Source organism: Lonchura striata, chromosome 6 (genome assembly GCF_046129695.1).
Source record: "Lonchura striata isolate bLonStr1 chromosome 6, bLonStr1.mat, whole genome shotgun sequence".
Classification (NCBI taxonomy): domain Eukaryota; kingdom Metazoa; phylum Chordata; class Aves; order Passeriformes; family Estrildidae; genus Lonchura; species Lonchura striata.
In genome coordinates, this window is record NC_134608.1 from 67,885,762 (window position 1) to 67,902,691 (window position 16,930).

A 16,930-nucleotide genomic window follows, 5' to 3' on the forward strand; every position below is an offset into this window, starting at 1 on the left:
GAGGGACAGAGTCTCCCCCGAGCACTCCCCTGGCACAGGGGTGAGAGGGTGAGAACAATGGAGACCCCCCTGGGGAATGGCTTGGGGTGACCGGGAGAGAGACACCTCCTCAGGAATGGCCTGGGGTAACAGGGATAGGGACAGGGACAGCCCCTGTGGAATAGCCTGGGGTGAAAGAGATGGGGACAACCCCTCAGGGAATGCCCTGGGGTAACAGAGCCTAGGACTCCCCTGGGGAATGGCCTGGAGTGACAGGGAAAGGGACAACCCATCCAAGCCCCTCCCAAGCATCCCTCAGGGTGAGAGGCACAGAGACCACTCGAGCATCCCCTGGGGACCAGGTTAAACAAACTTGCCAGAAATCAAACTTAACCCTACAGAAAATACCTTGAGGAATATTTGCTCTTCCCACAAGTCACTTGTGATGAAAATGCAAACAAATCCCAAATATTAATAAACTGACAATACAAGCAATTCTGTGGCAATTTCAAATTTCACCACTTCCGGCACAACTCCAGCTCAGCTGCTGGCAGGTTGTGATAAAAGTGGACATTTAGCCCAATACAGGTTATTAAATGGGAGGGAAAGCTCAGTGTAGCTGTCACAAAGGAGACAGGTAGCAAGAGAAAATGATTCTCACATTTGGTAAAGCCCCAAAGCCTGTGTATTCAGGAGTTATTTGGCATTTAGCTACCTTAGCAGGGCTTCTTGTGGGACTTTAGTAACCTTTTGTTCCTCACTGCGTGGTGAATGATCCCTGCCAGTCTTGCTGGTATGATTTTATCCCTTTCTTCCAGTGATTTTAACAGACTTTTCAAAGAAGGAAAACAAAATATTTTCTCTACACTGGCCACCCACAAGAGCCATTTTCCTCATAAGTTCTTCCATAAGTCTCTCAGAGGAGGCTGCATCAAAATTTCCAAGAGTTCCTCCAGAAAGAGGCAAAACCTCCTCAGAGGAGGGAACCATGCTGTTGTCAAACACACTTGGGGTCAGACAACAGTGCCCTGAACTCACTGTGCCAAAATAATGTCACAATCTGGTTAACAAAATTGTTGGAGAGATGCCTCTGCCACAATTAAGCTGCTAAGGAGACCAAATCCAAAGTGGATTTTATTGACCAGTAAATGTGAGGTAGAGAGAGAGATGGAAAGAAAGAGAAAAGGGGAGAGAGCAAGGGAGTGACAGGGACAGAGATCTCCCCTGGAGCAGGGCAAGTGTGGCATTGTCCCCTGTGTGTGTGGCCTTCCCAGGGTGGGGGTTTTACACCGGAGCCAGTTTGGGTAAGGGGGGTGGTGTTCACCCCCCACCCCGAGCAGGGATTGCCTCACTGTTTCAGGTTACAGTGTCAGATGTAACCAAAAGTGTTTTCAGTCCCCATCTCCATAAACTGTTATCAACAGGTGGGGCAGTGTTCTTTATCTCTTCCATGGCTCAGCCCTGATAACGCCCTCCAGGGCCATCTTCTCTTAATGGGCCATTGAGTGTCACTGCAGCACTGATAAAATTACAACATCCCATTGTGGGATGCTCCGCCCAGGGGGAGGAACCAAGCATTCCTAACTGGATATAATCTCACCCTTGCAACACCACAACCACTTTTTCTGCTGCATTCCCAGAGGAGAAGAGCTCCATAAGCACCACTGGACCTTCAGAGGAAGACCAGACCCTTCTACGGGATCACTGCTTTAACAGAATCACGTTCATCACTCCAGCCGGACTGCAGCCACCATTTCATCATCCTGCTACCACCACCCTGATTATCAGGGTGTCAGGTTATATCCTGACTCTGTGAGTTTAAACCAGTCTTTCTGTATCATAGCTTTGATCTTAATTTTCCTATTAAATTGTCATTCTGGCTTAGACTCTCCCACTGGTTTACCTTCAAACCAGTACAAAACTCACTGTGCTCATCCCTTGTTTTCCTTTCAAAACAGGATTTCCCATCTCCAAATATCTTCCAGATGGAGGAGGAGGCTGCGAGGAAGAGGAAGATGCCCTGGGATGCCCAGGCAGGTGAGGAGGAAGTCAGTGCCCCTTTCCCCCTCTCTCCTGTTCCATCTCCCAGCCCAGCCTGGCTCCCAGCTGCAGGACAGCCCCTCTACTGGTGCCCTCCTGCAAGGGACGCACTCGGGGGATCTCCCTGCCCTTCCCTCTGGCAAATCCCATCCTCTCCTTGTCCTTCCTCCCCCAGAGCAGGAGCTGCAGATGGAGACCAGGAAGGACAAATCCCTGCAGCAGAACCTCATGGAAGAGGCCATTTTGACTGGCTCCACATCACAGGAACCCAACGGGGAGGAAAAGCCCCAGACATCCCACAGGAGGAGGGGCTGCAAAACCAGCCCAGGGTCATCTGAGGAGGAAAGACACACCCAGTGTCAGGAAGGTGGGCAGAGCTTCAGCCAGAGCTCAGAGCTGGTGGTCCATGAGCAGCTTCATGATGGGGAGAAGCCGTACAAGTGCTCGGAGTGTGGGAAGAGCTTCAGGCGGAAATCCCACCTGATCCGCCACCAGATGATCCACACCGGGGAATGGCCCTACAAGTGTGGGGATTGTGAGAAGGGCTTCGGCTGGAGCTCAGAACTCATCATCCACCAACGCATCCACACTGGGGAGAGGCCCTATGAGTGTCCCGAGTGTCAGAAGAGGTTTAGGTGGAGCTCTGATCTCTGCAAGCACCAGAGGATTCACAAAGGGGAGAGGCCTTTCCGCTGCCCCGACTGCAGGAAGGGCTTCAAGCAAAACTCCCACCTTGTCAGGCACCGGCACATCCACACCAGCCTTTTGAGTGTCTCCAGTGTGGGAAGAGCTTCTCCAGGAGCTTTCACTTGACTCGACACCAACTTAGGCACAGGTAAGGGAAGCCCTGTGAGTGCCCCGACTTCAGGAAGAGCTTCGTGTGCTGCTCCACCTCCATCCCCCTTTAGAAGACCCATGTTGGTCAGAGCCCTGGTGACCCACATTCCTTGTGATCCCTGATGAGAAGACACCTGGAAAGTGGTCTTCAAATCCTCCTGGATGCCCATAGACACCTGGATGAACACAGACCAGGAAAATCCATCGGGACTCTGATCAACATTGAAAATTAATTGGGAAGAGCTGTTTCTTTGACTTTAAAGCCCAAGAAATTCTTACCTGCTGTGTCACTTTTTCTTCTGGTGGCATCAAGCAATAATGGATGATCATGGAGATCTTTTCCCACCTGAATAATCTCCTTGTTTATCCCATCAGAACAGCTAGAATTGGGGTAAAAATAAAGAAATCAAGTAAAGAGATCTAAAGCTGAATCATTTTACTGGGATTTGAATGTGAATTTGAGGTTAAGGGGAGGATTTGGTTGTTCTGGGACCATCCAAGCCAAGGGACATGGCCATGCTCTTGTAGTTGTTCCAGCAGAATGGGTCCATCTGACCTCATCTGTTCTCCATGAATTCCGGCTGTCTGTCCTAGTCCCTGGCCTGGGTCTGCCCAGTCCAAGTGTTCCCCACAATATGCCCAAATTGCTGCTGAAGTGTCCTAGCTGACCCTTGCTGAGGATGTTCCTGTCCACCAACCTCTCCCACTCAGCTCCATGGAGGGCTGGGAGGGGTTTTAGGGACTCCTGGTTGGACTGAGAAAGGCTGTTGTGGCTCTTGGGGCCATTTGTGGTGCTGGGAGGGGGCTTGGGGGCCTGCTGGAGGTAACTGGGATATACTGGGAATGAGTGAGGTCATCCTGGGGGCAACTGGAACCATACTGGGGACTCTGGGGTGACTGGGATCGAGCATGCTGGGGGCAATTGGAATATACTGGAAGTGTCTGGCACCATACTGGAGGGGACAACACTGGGAACAGCTGGGACCATTTTGGGGGCAAGTGAGGGCAACTGTGAGTGACTGTGTCTGTAATGGGGGCCACTGAGGTCATACTGGCAGTGAGCGGGACTGTACTAGGGGTGACTAGGTGCAACTGGGAACATACTGGGTGGAACTGGAACAACACTGAGGGGGACTGGGATCATACTGGGAGTGACCAGGAACATTCTGAGGGCAGTTTGGACCATGGTCGGTGCAACTGGGATATCCTGGGAGCAACTGGTACTGCACTGAGGGTGGCTAGAAGTGGTTCTGGGCAACTGGAATTATGCTGGAAGCAACTGGGAGGAAGTGGGTGTGACTGGGAGCATGCTGGGATCAAGTGGGATATACTGAGAGAGACTGGGAATCACTGGGATCATACTGGGAGGGACTGGAACCACAGCAATGGCCTGGGCTGGGTGATGTGGGGCCTCAGGGAGCACAGGGAGCACTGTGACACTGCGGGGCCTGATGGAACCAAGGGGACATTGTGACATTCTGGGTCCAGCCTGGCCGTGGGGTGCTTTGGGAACCCCGGGGTGCCCAAGGCAGCAGAGCAGAGCCCCTGGCTCAGGGGCAGCAGCTCCCCAGGACAACCTGGGTGGGCAGGCGGCAGGGGATGCCCAGGGAGAAGAGGAAGACAAGGCCCAGTGCCCCAAGGGCGGCACCAGCTGAGGAACGGGGCAGGAGGGAGAGGCCACTGCTGGGATGGCGCCGGAACTGCCCAGCATCACAGGGCCTGTATGACATTACAGACTGGGCTGTGTGACATCACAGAGATGGCTATGTGACATCTGAGAGGCTGTGTGAGGTCACTGGGGAGGTCACTCTGCCCTAGCCCCCTCCCAGTTCCCCCAGAGAAGTCCAACGCTGCTCATGCACAGCGGGGTCCCCTGTCCCCCCAAGTCCCCCCGCCCCCGGTGCCGCTGCCTCCCCCAGAGAATGTTCCACAGGATCGACCCCAGAGCCTGACACGGGGATGGGGGCTGGAGCCATGGGGGTTGGGACAGGGGGACAGGGACCCCCCGGCAGCGTCCCCGTGTCCCCCAGGGCCAGAGCCTGGGCCAGGGCTCCTTCACCCTGTGACCAACGAGGGCTTGAGAGCGCTGAAAAAATCCCCAGCAAAAACCAGATTTAATATTAAAGTGACAGCAGCACAAAGTTCCTTGGCAAGATTCACTCTGCTCCTGACTGGGCACTTCAGGCACAGCAAGGAAACAAAGCAACAACAAAACCAAACAAAATCCAGGCAATCAAACCAGAAATGAATTGAGAACTGCCCCTGTGTGTGTGACACAAAAAAAATGAGGGCAAGGATAAAAGGAATATGGCCCAAAACCTTAACAGACCTAAAACCTAATAGGAATTACCTTGTACCTTTACCTTGATTTCTACATTAAACTTAACAATTTAGCAAAAGAACAGAGCTTAACAGTATTTAACCTAACTTATAATCTATAACTATGCAATTTAAAACAGGAATAACATTTAACAATATTTAATTTAACATATAACTTATATTAAACATATGAACTTAGCAAAAGAAAAACTCTTAGCAGCGTTCCACTTAGCTTAGACCTTGTGATTTAGCCTTACCTACAGGCCTGACTGGCTCTGCTATCCAAGGCAGTCAGACCCCTCAGGGAGCAGCATTTCTGCCACATTTCCCCAGCACAGGCACTCCTGTGTGCACACAGACACAGAGAGTCAGTGCGAGGCACCTGTGAGAAATTCCCCTGAGGGCAGGGAAATGCTCCTGGGGATGCTTTGGCATCTCCCCAGCAGGGAAGGGTTGAGCCTGGAGGAGTGGGGGGATCGGCCCAGGCTCCCTCGTTGTTGGGGATCCCCAGTGCAGCAAACGGGAGAGTTCCCGGCTCGGAGAGGCCCCACTCAGAGGGAGTCGCTGGCCCAGGAGAGCTCCAAGGGCTCCTTTTGGAGTGCTGTTTGTAGGGCCCCAAGAGAGGGGCTGCAGTCCCAGCCATGTTTCACCCTGGCCGCACTTGGCATCAGCAGCTTTCTTTGGCAGGCTGAGAACAGGGATGTTGTGCCACTGAGGGAACACAAACAGTTCCCAGGGCTGCTCCTAAAGCAGCCAGGAGCTCGCTGGGCAGCAGCAGTGCCTGGAGCAGAGCGTGTTTGTGCTGAGCTCCAGAGGAGCTGAGCCCAGGGGCTGCTGGCCAAGGCCGAGGCCAGCGAGCATTTCTCATCTGGCAGGGCGGCCTGAGAAGGGGAGGGGGGAATGCACCAGCACAGGAACCATGGAACCAAGGGACCATTGTGACGCTGTGGGGCCTGTGAGACCAAGGGACCATTGTGACACTGTGGGGTTCCATGGAACCAAGGGACCATTGTGACACTGTGGGGCCTCTGGGACCAAGGGACCTTTGTGACACTGTGGGGCTCCATGGAATGTCGGGATCATTGTGACACTGAGAGGCCCCATAAAACCAAGGGTCCACTGTGACACTGTGGGGCCTCATGGAACTGTGGAGACCATTATGACTCTTTGGGGTGTCATGGGACCAAGGGACCATTGTGACACGGCGAGACCCAGGGAGCCAAAGACCCGTTGTGACATTGCAAGGCCTCATGGAATCATGGAGACACCATTAAGAGACTTCACAGCCTCATGGAACCAAGGGGCCATTGTGACACTGTGGGGCACCATGGAACCAAGGAGATCATTGTGACACTGAGGGGACTCATGGGATCATGGAGACCTTTGGGACACTATGAGGCCCTACAGAATAAGCAAAGCATTGTGACACTGTGAGGCCTCATGGCACCAGTGAGAACATTGTGACTCTGGGGGTCCCCACAGAACCAAGAGGACCATTGTGACACTGTGGGGCCTCGTGAAACCAAGAGGCCTTTGTGGCACTGCAGGGCTGCAGGGAACCAAAGGTCCATTGTGACACTGCAGGGCCTCGTGTCATCAGTGTTCCATTGTGACACTGTGGAGCCAAAGGAGACCATTGTGACATCGCAAACCCCCAGGGTCCAAAGGTCCATTGTGACATTTTGGGCCTCATGGAATAGAGGAGTCACTTGACATTGTGGGGCCTGGGAACCACGGAGACCACTGGGACACTGTGGGGTCCCAAGGATCCAAGGGAACATGGAACAGGTCTGGCTGGTTTGACCTCCAGGGGCTGCCTGACAGCTTGGCACCTGCAGGGTCTCTTCTCACTGGGGCTTGGGGCTTTCCTTCCTATAGAAAACAACTGTCCTTCTCCTGCAGGTGTCAATGGCCATATTGGGATTTCACCACCAATGTTGACTGTTGTGACAGACTGGAGGAGATTGCTGGCTGGAAACATTTCAGTGTGGGGGAGGAAGGGGCAGGTCCAGCCTTGCCCTGCCCTGGAACCCCAGCACTGCCCTGCCCTGGAACCCCAATCCCCCCAGAGCCTCTATCCCAGCCCAGCAGTGTCTGCCAGTCCCTGGCACAGCACAGGCAATGCTGCACAGCCACCTCTGGAGCCCCAGCCCAGCTCCTGAGTGACCAAATGGCCCCAAGTCCCACCTGGGGGAAGGGCTCAGGAAGACCAAGGGGTATTTAAGGCTGACCACAAGGCAAGCACACATCTTGACCCTACCTCCTCTTGGAATTTCCAGCTGAACATTGCTGGAATCCAGTAGTTGGTAGCTCTGTGTGTGCTTCTCTAAGTATTATTTTTCTCTCTTTCTGTGTCTACTTCTTCTATTTCTGTACTCTTGCAAATTTTGATTATCTTAAAATTGAACAGGCTTAGAGTTTGTGAAGTTGAATGGGCCAAGTTAATGCCTTGAGAAGTTTTTTTTGTTGATTGAATGCCATATTAAAACATTTGCCAAAGTTTCTCTGATTTTTCTAAATTTCACAGTAAAGGCTGTTTTGTTGTTTAGAGCTCCTGAGTATCTCTTGATAGTATTGCTCCAGTGCATCCAACTCAGAGGACAGAAATAATTGTCATTCCTTTTAAATGTCACCTTGAGAGAGTTTTTTAGTGGATGGGGGTCAGGGCTTGTGTGTCCTGCTTGGCACAGCCCAGGCAGGGCTTTCACAGCCCCATCCCACACTCCATTTCCCAGCTGGAGCCGCTGGTGCCTCTGAGTTCTGCTGCCCCAAACCCAGGGATGCTCTCCTTGTCTGCCCATTCCTCCAGGGCCTCTGGGCAGGGATGGCCTCAGTGGGGGCTGCTGACATCCTCAGCAACTTGGAGGCTGCTGCTGAATTTTACTGCTCCAGAGGCTTCTTCAGCCTTCAGCTCTTCAGTTCAGGAATTCAGTGCTCCAGGGCTCATTAATATTCAGAACACCTTAACAAGCCAAGCCTCAAGGAATAATTTAAGTTTTGAAATTTTTTGTGGTTGATTAGACAAGTTTCAGAAGCCTATTCAAAGTGAATACATTATATTTAAAAAGACAGTGAAAAAATATTTTGTAGGTCCTGTTTAGTTGGGGTTTTTTTCTGTTAATTTATTGATATGTTCAATGTCCAGATGACACTGAATCAAACTTCGCATGCAGTTGGAATAGACATGAAAATCAAGGCCCTTCATAGCTCACAATCAATCATACTTTGTCCCTACCCCATACCCACCAATTCCCCCATCCAAGCCCTGGCACTCAGAGCAGCTGAGGAATGGAGTCACATCCAGGGGTGTCCCCAGGGCTCAGGCCTGGGGCCAGGTCAGTGAAATCTCTTTATTGCTGATCTGGACAAGGCCATTGAGGGCACCCTCAGGCAGTTCCAGGTGAGCCCAGGCTGGGTGGGAGTGTGGCTGTGCTGGAGGGCAGGAAGCTCTGCAGAGGGATCTGGACAGGCTGGAGCCATGGGCCCAGGACAATGGGATGAGGTTCACCAAGGCCAAGGGCCGGGTCCTGCCCTGGGCTCACAACCACCCCAAATCCCTGGCCGTACCCTGCCCCTGATCCCACAGCCTGTCCTGTTTCCTTCATCCCTGCATTGCTAGGGACTTTCTGGGACAAGGGAGCTCTGCTCTGGGGATGGAGGGAACTCCCAGTGCCACCACTGGAGTGGGAACCACAACTCATCAGGCTTGTGTCCTTTGGGGGTCAGGAACTGGTCAGAGTCAGAGGCACAGAAAGTTTCTCTCCATGGCCAAAGGACCATAGTTGAACAGGACATAATTTAATAACAACTATGCTCTGCCATGAGCTATGTGCATTGTTCTAGCAGCATCTGATGAGTCCACCATCCACTAATGATTTCCATGCTAGAATGAATTTCAGACAAACGTGGTTCTGTGATAGATATAAACACAATTACATTCTTGTATCAGGATGCTCATCCTGAAGTGGGGGAAAAATAGCTCAAACAATTTCTGATTTGCAAAGCTGTCAGTGGTGGATGAAGAAGGGAGGTCAGGTTGCTTTTGGTGTTGAGGAAATGCTGAAACCCGCCTGACTCATTTCATCTCCTCCTGGCCTGGCTGATCTCCCCTCTTTCCCCTTCCACCCATTGGCTTCTGTCTCCCACCAGGCCCCCTGGTGAACAGCCTGGCTCTGTGTTCTCCATCCCCTCCTCACTGGCACTGCCAGGCTGGGATGAGGAGCCCCTCAGCCTTTCCTGCTCCAGGCTGGACAAGCCCAGCTCCCTCAGCCTCTTCTCACAGCCCAAGGGCTCCAGCCCCACCTTGGAGGCCCTTCCCTAACCCTGCTCCAGCTGCCAGACATCTTTCCTGCCCTGGGGAACCCAACCCAGGCCACAGGGACCTGGATAATCCACGTCCTTGATGTCCTGGTCACACAGCCCTGGCCCCTTGTCCCCATGTCAGGCTCTGGGGTGGATCCTGTGGAACATCCTTTGGTGGAGGCTGTGGCTCCAGGGGGACCGGGGGGATACCAGGGGACAGGGACCCCGCTGGGCATGAACAGCATTGGACCTGTTGGGAGAAACTGTGAGGGGGAGCTGGGGCTGAGTGACCAACCCGGTGACCTCACAGAGCCCACCTGGGATATCACACAGCCTCTCTGAGATATCACAGCCCATTCTGTAATGTCACACAGCTTGTCTCTGATGTCACAGCCAACTCTGTGATGTCACAGTCTGCTCTGCAATTTCAGAGCTCTGTCCTGTGATCTCTAAGCCTGCTCTGGGATGTCACAGAGCCGGCCTATGATGTCATAACTTCTTGATGACATCACATTAACCACTCATGGGATGTCATAGCCCACTCTTTGACCTCATGTAACCAGATGATAAATTGTCTCCACCAAGTGAGCCGACACCTGGAGCTTGTTCTCCAAAACCCCAGGTCTATGGAGACCCCACAATGCCCACTGTGGGACAAGGGGAACTGGAAGTTCACCAGCCTCTGTGTCCTGCCAGCTCAGCCAGGCCCACAGGAACATTGGGGCCCCCGACCACCAAAAACCACCAGAGAGACACCCAGGACAGAAGAACACATAGGTAAAGGGGAGGGAAAATATGTTAATGATTTTGGGGAAATGATTATCACATGTGTGTTTAGTCCAGCACAATACATGAATATGTGTGCAAAATACAGAATATGAACAGAAACTTTCCTGTACTCAGCATGCTCAGCTTTGGGAGGAGCTATCCCCCGTGCATCCCCCTGAATAAAGAATGCTGCTTATAATGCTGCACTGGTGTTAAGCAGTTTTCTGTTTTACCGAATTTTTGGTAACACTCCACTCCCAAGGATAGCTTTGTCTCCTGCTGTTCAGAAACAGAGAAGGGCTGGTGGCAGATGTGGGGTTCGAAGGCTGCCTGGGGCACAGTGACCAGGAAATAATCAAGTTTTCAATGATCTGTGAAAGAAGGAGGGGCAGCAACAAAACCTCCACACTGGAAAGAGGAAGGGCAGACTTTGGCCTATTTAGGATGCAAGTTTGGGGAGTACAAAATTAGGTTCTGATTTTTTTTAAGGGAAAGAGCCCTTAAAAACAAAGGGGTTCAGGAACGATGGACACATTTTGAGAAAGCAGTCTTAAGGAGGACGGAGCAGCCTGTCCCAGTGTGGCAAAAGATGAGCTGGTGAGGAAAATCCCTGTCCTGACTGCCCATGGAGCTTTTGTGGGAACTCAGGGGAAAGCAGAGAGAGCATTAACTTTGGACAGAAGGTCAGGCAACTTAGCAAGTGTTTAAGGAGGTTGTTACATCATGCAGAAATAGAAAAGGAAAGAGGTGAAATTTCAATTAAAGATTAACCTGGCCACTTCTGTGAAAAATAATAACAAACGTGTCTATGATTAATAGCAAAACATGGTATAAGGAGAACCTCTACTCTTTATTGGATGCAGTGGAAAATAGAGTAACTAAAGATAAGGGAAAGGCTGAGGTACTTAACACCTTGTTTGACTCAATTTTCAATATATGGAGAGATTGTCCTCAGGACAAGAGTTCTCCTGAGCTGGTAGATGGGCACAGGGAGCAGAACAGGCCCCTGTAATCCAGGAGGAAGCAGCTGCTGACCTGCTGAGCCACTCAGATGCTCACAGATGTATGGGATCAGATGGGATCCATCCTAGGGGGATGAGGGAGCTGGTGGATGAGCTCCCCAAGCTGCTCCCCATCATTTACCATCAGTCCTGGCTCACCAGGGAGGTCCCAGAGCACTGGAGGTGCCAGTGTGAGCCCATCCCCAAGAAGGGCTGGAAGGAGGATCTGGGGAGCTCCAGGCCTGCCAGCCTGACCTCGGTGCCCAGCAAGGTTATGGAACAGATCACCTTGAGAGTCACCACAGGGCACCCACAGGATGGCCAAGGGGTCAGAGCCAGCCAGCATGGATTTAAGAGGGGCAGGTCCTGCCTGAGCAACCTGATCTCCTTTTATAACCAAGTGACCCACCTGTGGGTGTGGGAAAGGCTGTGGATGTGTCCATCTGGACTTCAGCAAAGCCATGGACACTGTCTGTGACAGCATTGCCTGGAAAAGCTGCAGCCCATGGCTTGGGCAGGTTCCCTCCTGGCTGGGAGATGGAAGAGCTGGCTGGAGGCTGGGCCCAGAGAGGGGTGGGGATGGTGCTGCACCCAGCTGGTGTCCAGTCCCTGGTGCTGTCCCCCAGGGATCTGTGTTGGGCCCAGCCCAGTTTAACATCTTCACAGATGATCTGGGTGAGGGGATTGAGCCCACCATCCCCAGATTTGCAGGTGACACCAAACTGGGTGTGAGTGTGGATCTGCTGGAGGGCAGGACAAGAAGACACAGCCTCCAGCTGCACCAGGGGAGGTTTAGGCTGGACAAGAGGAAGAAGTTCTTCACAGAAAGGGTGAGTGGACATTGGAATGGGCAGGCCAGGGGGGAGGTGGCAGAGTCACTGTCCCTCTCCAGTGGCACTCAGTGGTATGGTCTGAGTGACAAGGCGGTATTAGGACATTGCCTGGACTTGATGATCCCAAAGGTATTTTCCAGCCTGTTTGATTCTGTCATTCTATGATAATTGGGACACTCTGGGGCCATTGTGACAGTGCAGGGCCTCATGGAACTAAGAGGACCATGGTGACACTGTGCAGCCCCATAGAACCAGGGCTCCATTGTGGTGCTCAGGGGCCAAATGGAACCAGGGAGTCCCCGTGACACTGGGTCCTGGTGGAACCACAGAGGCCATGGTGACACTGCGGGGCCTCGTGTGACCGAGGGGTTTCACCACTGTGACACTGCCAAACCAAGGAGAGCATTGGGAGAGTCCAGGGCCCAGGGGAACCAAGGGGCCCTTCTGACACTGCGGGGCCTCATGGAACCAAGGGGACACTGTGACACTGCAGGACCTTGTGGAACCAAGGGGCCACTGTGACACTCTGGGGCCTCAGGGAATCTGGAAGGCCGTTGTGACACTGTGTGGGCTCGTGGAAACAAGGAGTCCATTGTGACACTGAGGGGACTTGTGGAAGCACAGAGAGCATTGTGACAGTGTGGGACCTCATGTGATCATGGGGCCTTTGTGACACCCTCGGTGCGGTGGTGTGTCTTTAATTTGATATTTGTTTAATATCTGTTTCCCCCCGCCCATCCCTAATCTCCTCCTCTCCCCAGTGTCAGTCTTCCCTAGCTCTCCCCTAACCCCCTCATCTCCAAGTTGCCAATCCTCCCTTTCCCTGCCCCTTTCCCTGGAACCTTCCCTGTCATTCATCCTAGCCCCCTCCTCAGCTTCCAGAGCATTCCCTGTCTATTTAGTGAGGCTCAACACTCTATTGATCCATTTGTACTATTCCACTCCCTTGCTTCCTCTGCTAAGATTGTGATGGGTTAATTCTGCCCTAAACTCCTCCCCTACTATTCCCTTATTGGTTACTGTTCCTACACCCGTCCTCCTGAATTCTTGTATAAAACCTTTGCCCCCCTCTCAAGGGGGTCTTGGGGCTCGCTGAATAAAACCATCCTGTTCACCCCCAAGTCCCGTGTCGCCTTCGTCTGTCCCCGCGCGCCACGAACTGAGACTGCAGAGCTTGCAGGGGGAAGCGGCCGCCCGTTCTCTTCCCTCACCGCCCAGCCCGGCACGGCTCGGAGTGCCGCGGCGAGAGGAGCGCATGCCGCGCCACAACACCTCGGGCCCCATGGAACCAAGGAGCCACCGTGAAACTGCAGCACCAAGGAGAACATTGGGACAGTGTGAAGCCCCATGGAACCAAGGAGTCCATTGTCACATTTTGGGGCCCATGGAACCAAGGAGACCAGTGTGACAGTGCAGGGCCCGGTGTAACCAAGGGGACATTGTGACACTGAGGGGCCTCATGCAACCAAAGATGACACCAAGCTGGATTTGAGTGTTGATCTGCTGGAGGGTAGGAGGGCTCTGCACATGGCCCTGCACAGGCTGGATCCAGGGCCCAAATCCAACAAGGTGAGGTTTAACAAGTCCAAGTGATGGGTCCTGCACTTTGGCCACAACAACCCCTGCAGCGCTACAGGCTGGGGACAGAGGGGCTGGACAGCAGCCAGGCAGAAAGGGACCTGCAGGGACTGATGTACAGCAGGCTGGACATGAGCCAGCAGTGTGCCCAGGGGCCAAGAAGGCCAATGGCTCCTGGCCTGGATCAGGAATGGTGTGGCCAGCAGGAGCAGAGCTGCTGTGCCAGCACTGATCTGCCCCAGCTCTGCACACAGATATTTCTGCTGCAGCTCCAGAGAAGGCAACAAAAGGGCATCTCTGCAGAAAACTGTGCTGGGAGATCCTTTAGTATCTTGAAACCCACCAAGAGCGCAACCCCTCATTGAAACAGTCTGTGGCCACAGGGAAGAGTGAGAGAAACAAAATGAGAAATGGCTCAAAAAATTTCATTTATTGTGGACAAGATGAAAAAACTAAAACAAAGAATAAGAATCTGCAAAATGAAGCCAACAAGAAATATCAAAACAACTTTTATTACACGTGCTTTGAAAAAAATGTCCAGCAGTTTAATGTTTCTGAAATGGCAAAGTCATCAGTCTCCACACTGCAGCCTTGAGCTCCTGGTTCCTAAAGCTATAGATGAGGGGGTTCAGGGTTGGAGGCACCACCGAGTACAGAACTGAAAGGGCCAGATCCAGGGATGGGGAGGACATGGAGGGAGGCTTCAGGTAGGCAAACATTACAGTGCTGATAAACAGGGAGAGCACAGCCAGGTGAGGGAGGCAGGTGGAAAAGGCTTTGTGCCGTCCCTGCTCAGAGGGGATCCTCAGCACAGCCCTGAAGATCTGCACATAGGAGAAAACAATGAACACAAAACATCCGACTCCTAAAGACATACTAACAGCAAGAAGCCCAAGTTCCCTGAGTTTAGAATATGAGCAGGAGAGCTTGAGGATCTGTGGGATTTCACAGAAGAACTGGCCCAGGGAATTGCCATGGCACAGGGACAGGGAAAATGTATTGGCTGTGTGCAGCAGTGAATAGAGAAAGGCACTGGCCCAGGCAGCTGATGCCATGTGGGCACAAGCTCTGCTGCCCAGGAGGGTCCCGTAGTGCAGGGGTTTGCAGATGGACACGTAGCGGTCGTAGCACATGATGGTCAGGAGAGAAAACTCTGTGGTAGTGCAAAACACAAAAAAAAAGAGCTGGGCAGCACATCCTGTGTAGGAGATGTTTCTGGTGTCCCAGAGGGAATTGTGCATGGCTTTGGGGACAGTGGTGCAGATGGAGCCCAGGTCGCTGAGGGCCAGGTTGAGCAGGAAGAAGAACATGGGCGTGTGCAGGTGGTGGCCGCAGGCTACGGCGCTGATGATGAGGCCGTTGCCCAGGAGGGCAGCCAGGGAGATGCCCAGGAAGAGGCAGAAGTGCAGGAGCTGCAGCTGCCGCGTGTCTGCCAGTGCCAGCAGGAGGAAGTGGCTGATGGAGCTGCTGTTGGACATTTGCTGTGGCTGCACATGGGCACCTGTTCATGGAGAAAGGACAGTGAAGAGTTAGAGGAGATGCCTGTAATTAAAGTTAACGCCATTTCCCATACACCCTCCTCTGTAACACAGATGTATACACTTCTGTATTTGAGAGTTTTGTGGTTTTCTTTTTATGCTGCCTCCATGTTTCTCCTGGTATTCCTGGATATCAGAAACCCTCAGCATATCTCCATCTCATTGATGAATACAGTGAGTTTTCTGAGGAAAGATAATGAGTGGAGACTGAGAGGATAAGATTATTCATTCTGTTTGGAGCTTCTCTTGGCTTTCATTTTTCTCACATGAAGGATGGTCACACTCCCATGTTTCTCTTACAAAACCTCAGGTACAGGTAAGAGCAGATGGATCCACCCCAGCACCGCTCCACATTTGTAGCCAAGGACTGACCTTGCTCATTTCACCAACCCAGCAGCATTTTCAGTGTCACAACACCTCTACCTTTCCCCATAAATCTCATAAATCAGAGATTCTCTAGGACAGCTTTGCACTCTGCATTGAAGCTCCCAGCTTGGACTGAAATCTCAGGGACACTTCCAAGTGTCCCTCTGATGGCACTGGATGAAGGGAGGTGCAGCTCCTTCCCTGGCTGCACTGCCAGCATTGCCCAGAGCCGGGCACTGGGGACAGCTGTGTCACCCTGAGCCAGCTGTGCCCCTGCCAGAGCCCCCAGTGACGGGCAGCTGCTCCCAGCCCTGTGCTCTGCAGAGGGAACTGGGCCCGGGGCTGCAGAGCTGCCCCACGGCTCTGCTGCAGCTCTGCCTGCACAGGAGGGGCTGCACACCTTGGAGCCCCGGCCCTGAGGGCAGAGGCTTGGCTGGGGCACAGGAGGGAGGGGGCTTGTGCAGAGGGAGGGGCTGCACTGGAGGGGATCCTCTGGACATCTCTAAACTCTCCCTGCCTCAGCATTTCTGGGATTTGTTTTCTCTCCTTCCCTGATCGTCTCTCTGCTTCCGGGAGATTTTCCTCCTGCAGCTGTTTCCCTGTGCCTGATCTCTCCCTACCAGCATTCCCACACCCCAAATCTCTGTGCACTCTCCTTGGCCTGACAGAACCCTGCCTGTTTGCAGGGCACAGGCTGGGGCAGGTTCTGTTTGCAGCTTGGAGAAAGGACAGCGCAGACTGAGCCTGATGGCTCCAGCAAAGGTGATGCTGCTGCTGTCCATGGGCAGAGTGGCTGAAAGCACATTAGGGATCTCCTGTGAACCTACTGATCACTAAAAGTAACAGTTCAGACGTCTCATGCACTTGTCAATATTCATAATCAACCTTTAATATTTACCCTTCTTTCCCTGCCACTCTTCAATAGTAGACAGCTGACTACAAATTCTTAGGAAATTTCCACATTTTTATCAAAATCCTTGTCTTGGAAATATTATATGACTAATCAGAAGCCCTCAGTATGTCAGAGCTTCATGAGCATTTCACCTCCCCTGCACCAGAAATACTCAGTACTCACAGGATCTGTGGGCATTGGGATGTTCCAGCTTTAGGAGATCACTCCAGGAGCTGCAGCTGCCTTGTCCTGCAGCCAGAGGTTCCTGTGCCAAGGGCTGGCAGTGATTCTGCCCCAGGCACTTCTCAGCCCCTTCCCAGCCCTGACTGATTGAAGCTCTCTGTGCCTCTGTGCTGTGCTCGGGCTGGCTGCAGGCAGTGCCCCAGCCCTGCTGGGCTGGAAGAAGAGCTGCTCAGCAAGAGAAATGTGCTTTTGAAGCTCTGCTTGGTTACCAGGATCACCCTCTGTGCCAGGAGC

At 52.7% G+C, this 16,930-nt stretch overlaps 2 protein-coding genes across 2 annotated transcripts in view; one reads left to right on the forward strand and one right to left on the reverse strand.

Annotated features, from left to right (window-relative positions):
• LOC144246559 (uncharacterized) overlaps positions 1-16,930 on the forward strand; it is a 703,923-nt gene that overhangs the window by 675,280 nt on the left and 11,713 nt on the right. The window contains exon 8 of the mRNA XM_077784469.1: positions 2,387-2,759. Within this exon, the coding sequence (XP_077640595.1) occupies positions 2,387-2,759 (373 nt within the window). The remainder of the gene's footprint in view (positions 1-2,386; positions 2,760-16,930) is intronic.
• Positions 14,203-15,135, reverse strand: LOC144246433 (olfactory receptor 14J1-like). Its single transcript, XM_077783826.1, has one exon. The coding sequence runs from the start codon at positions 15,133-15,135 to the stop codon at positions 14,203-14,205; it is 933 nt and encodes a 310-aa protein (XP_077639952.1).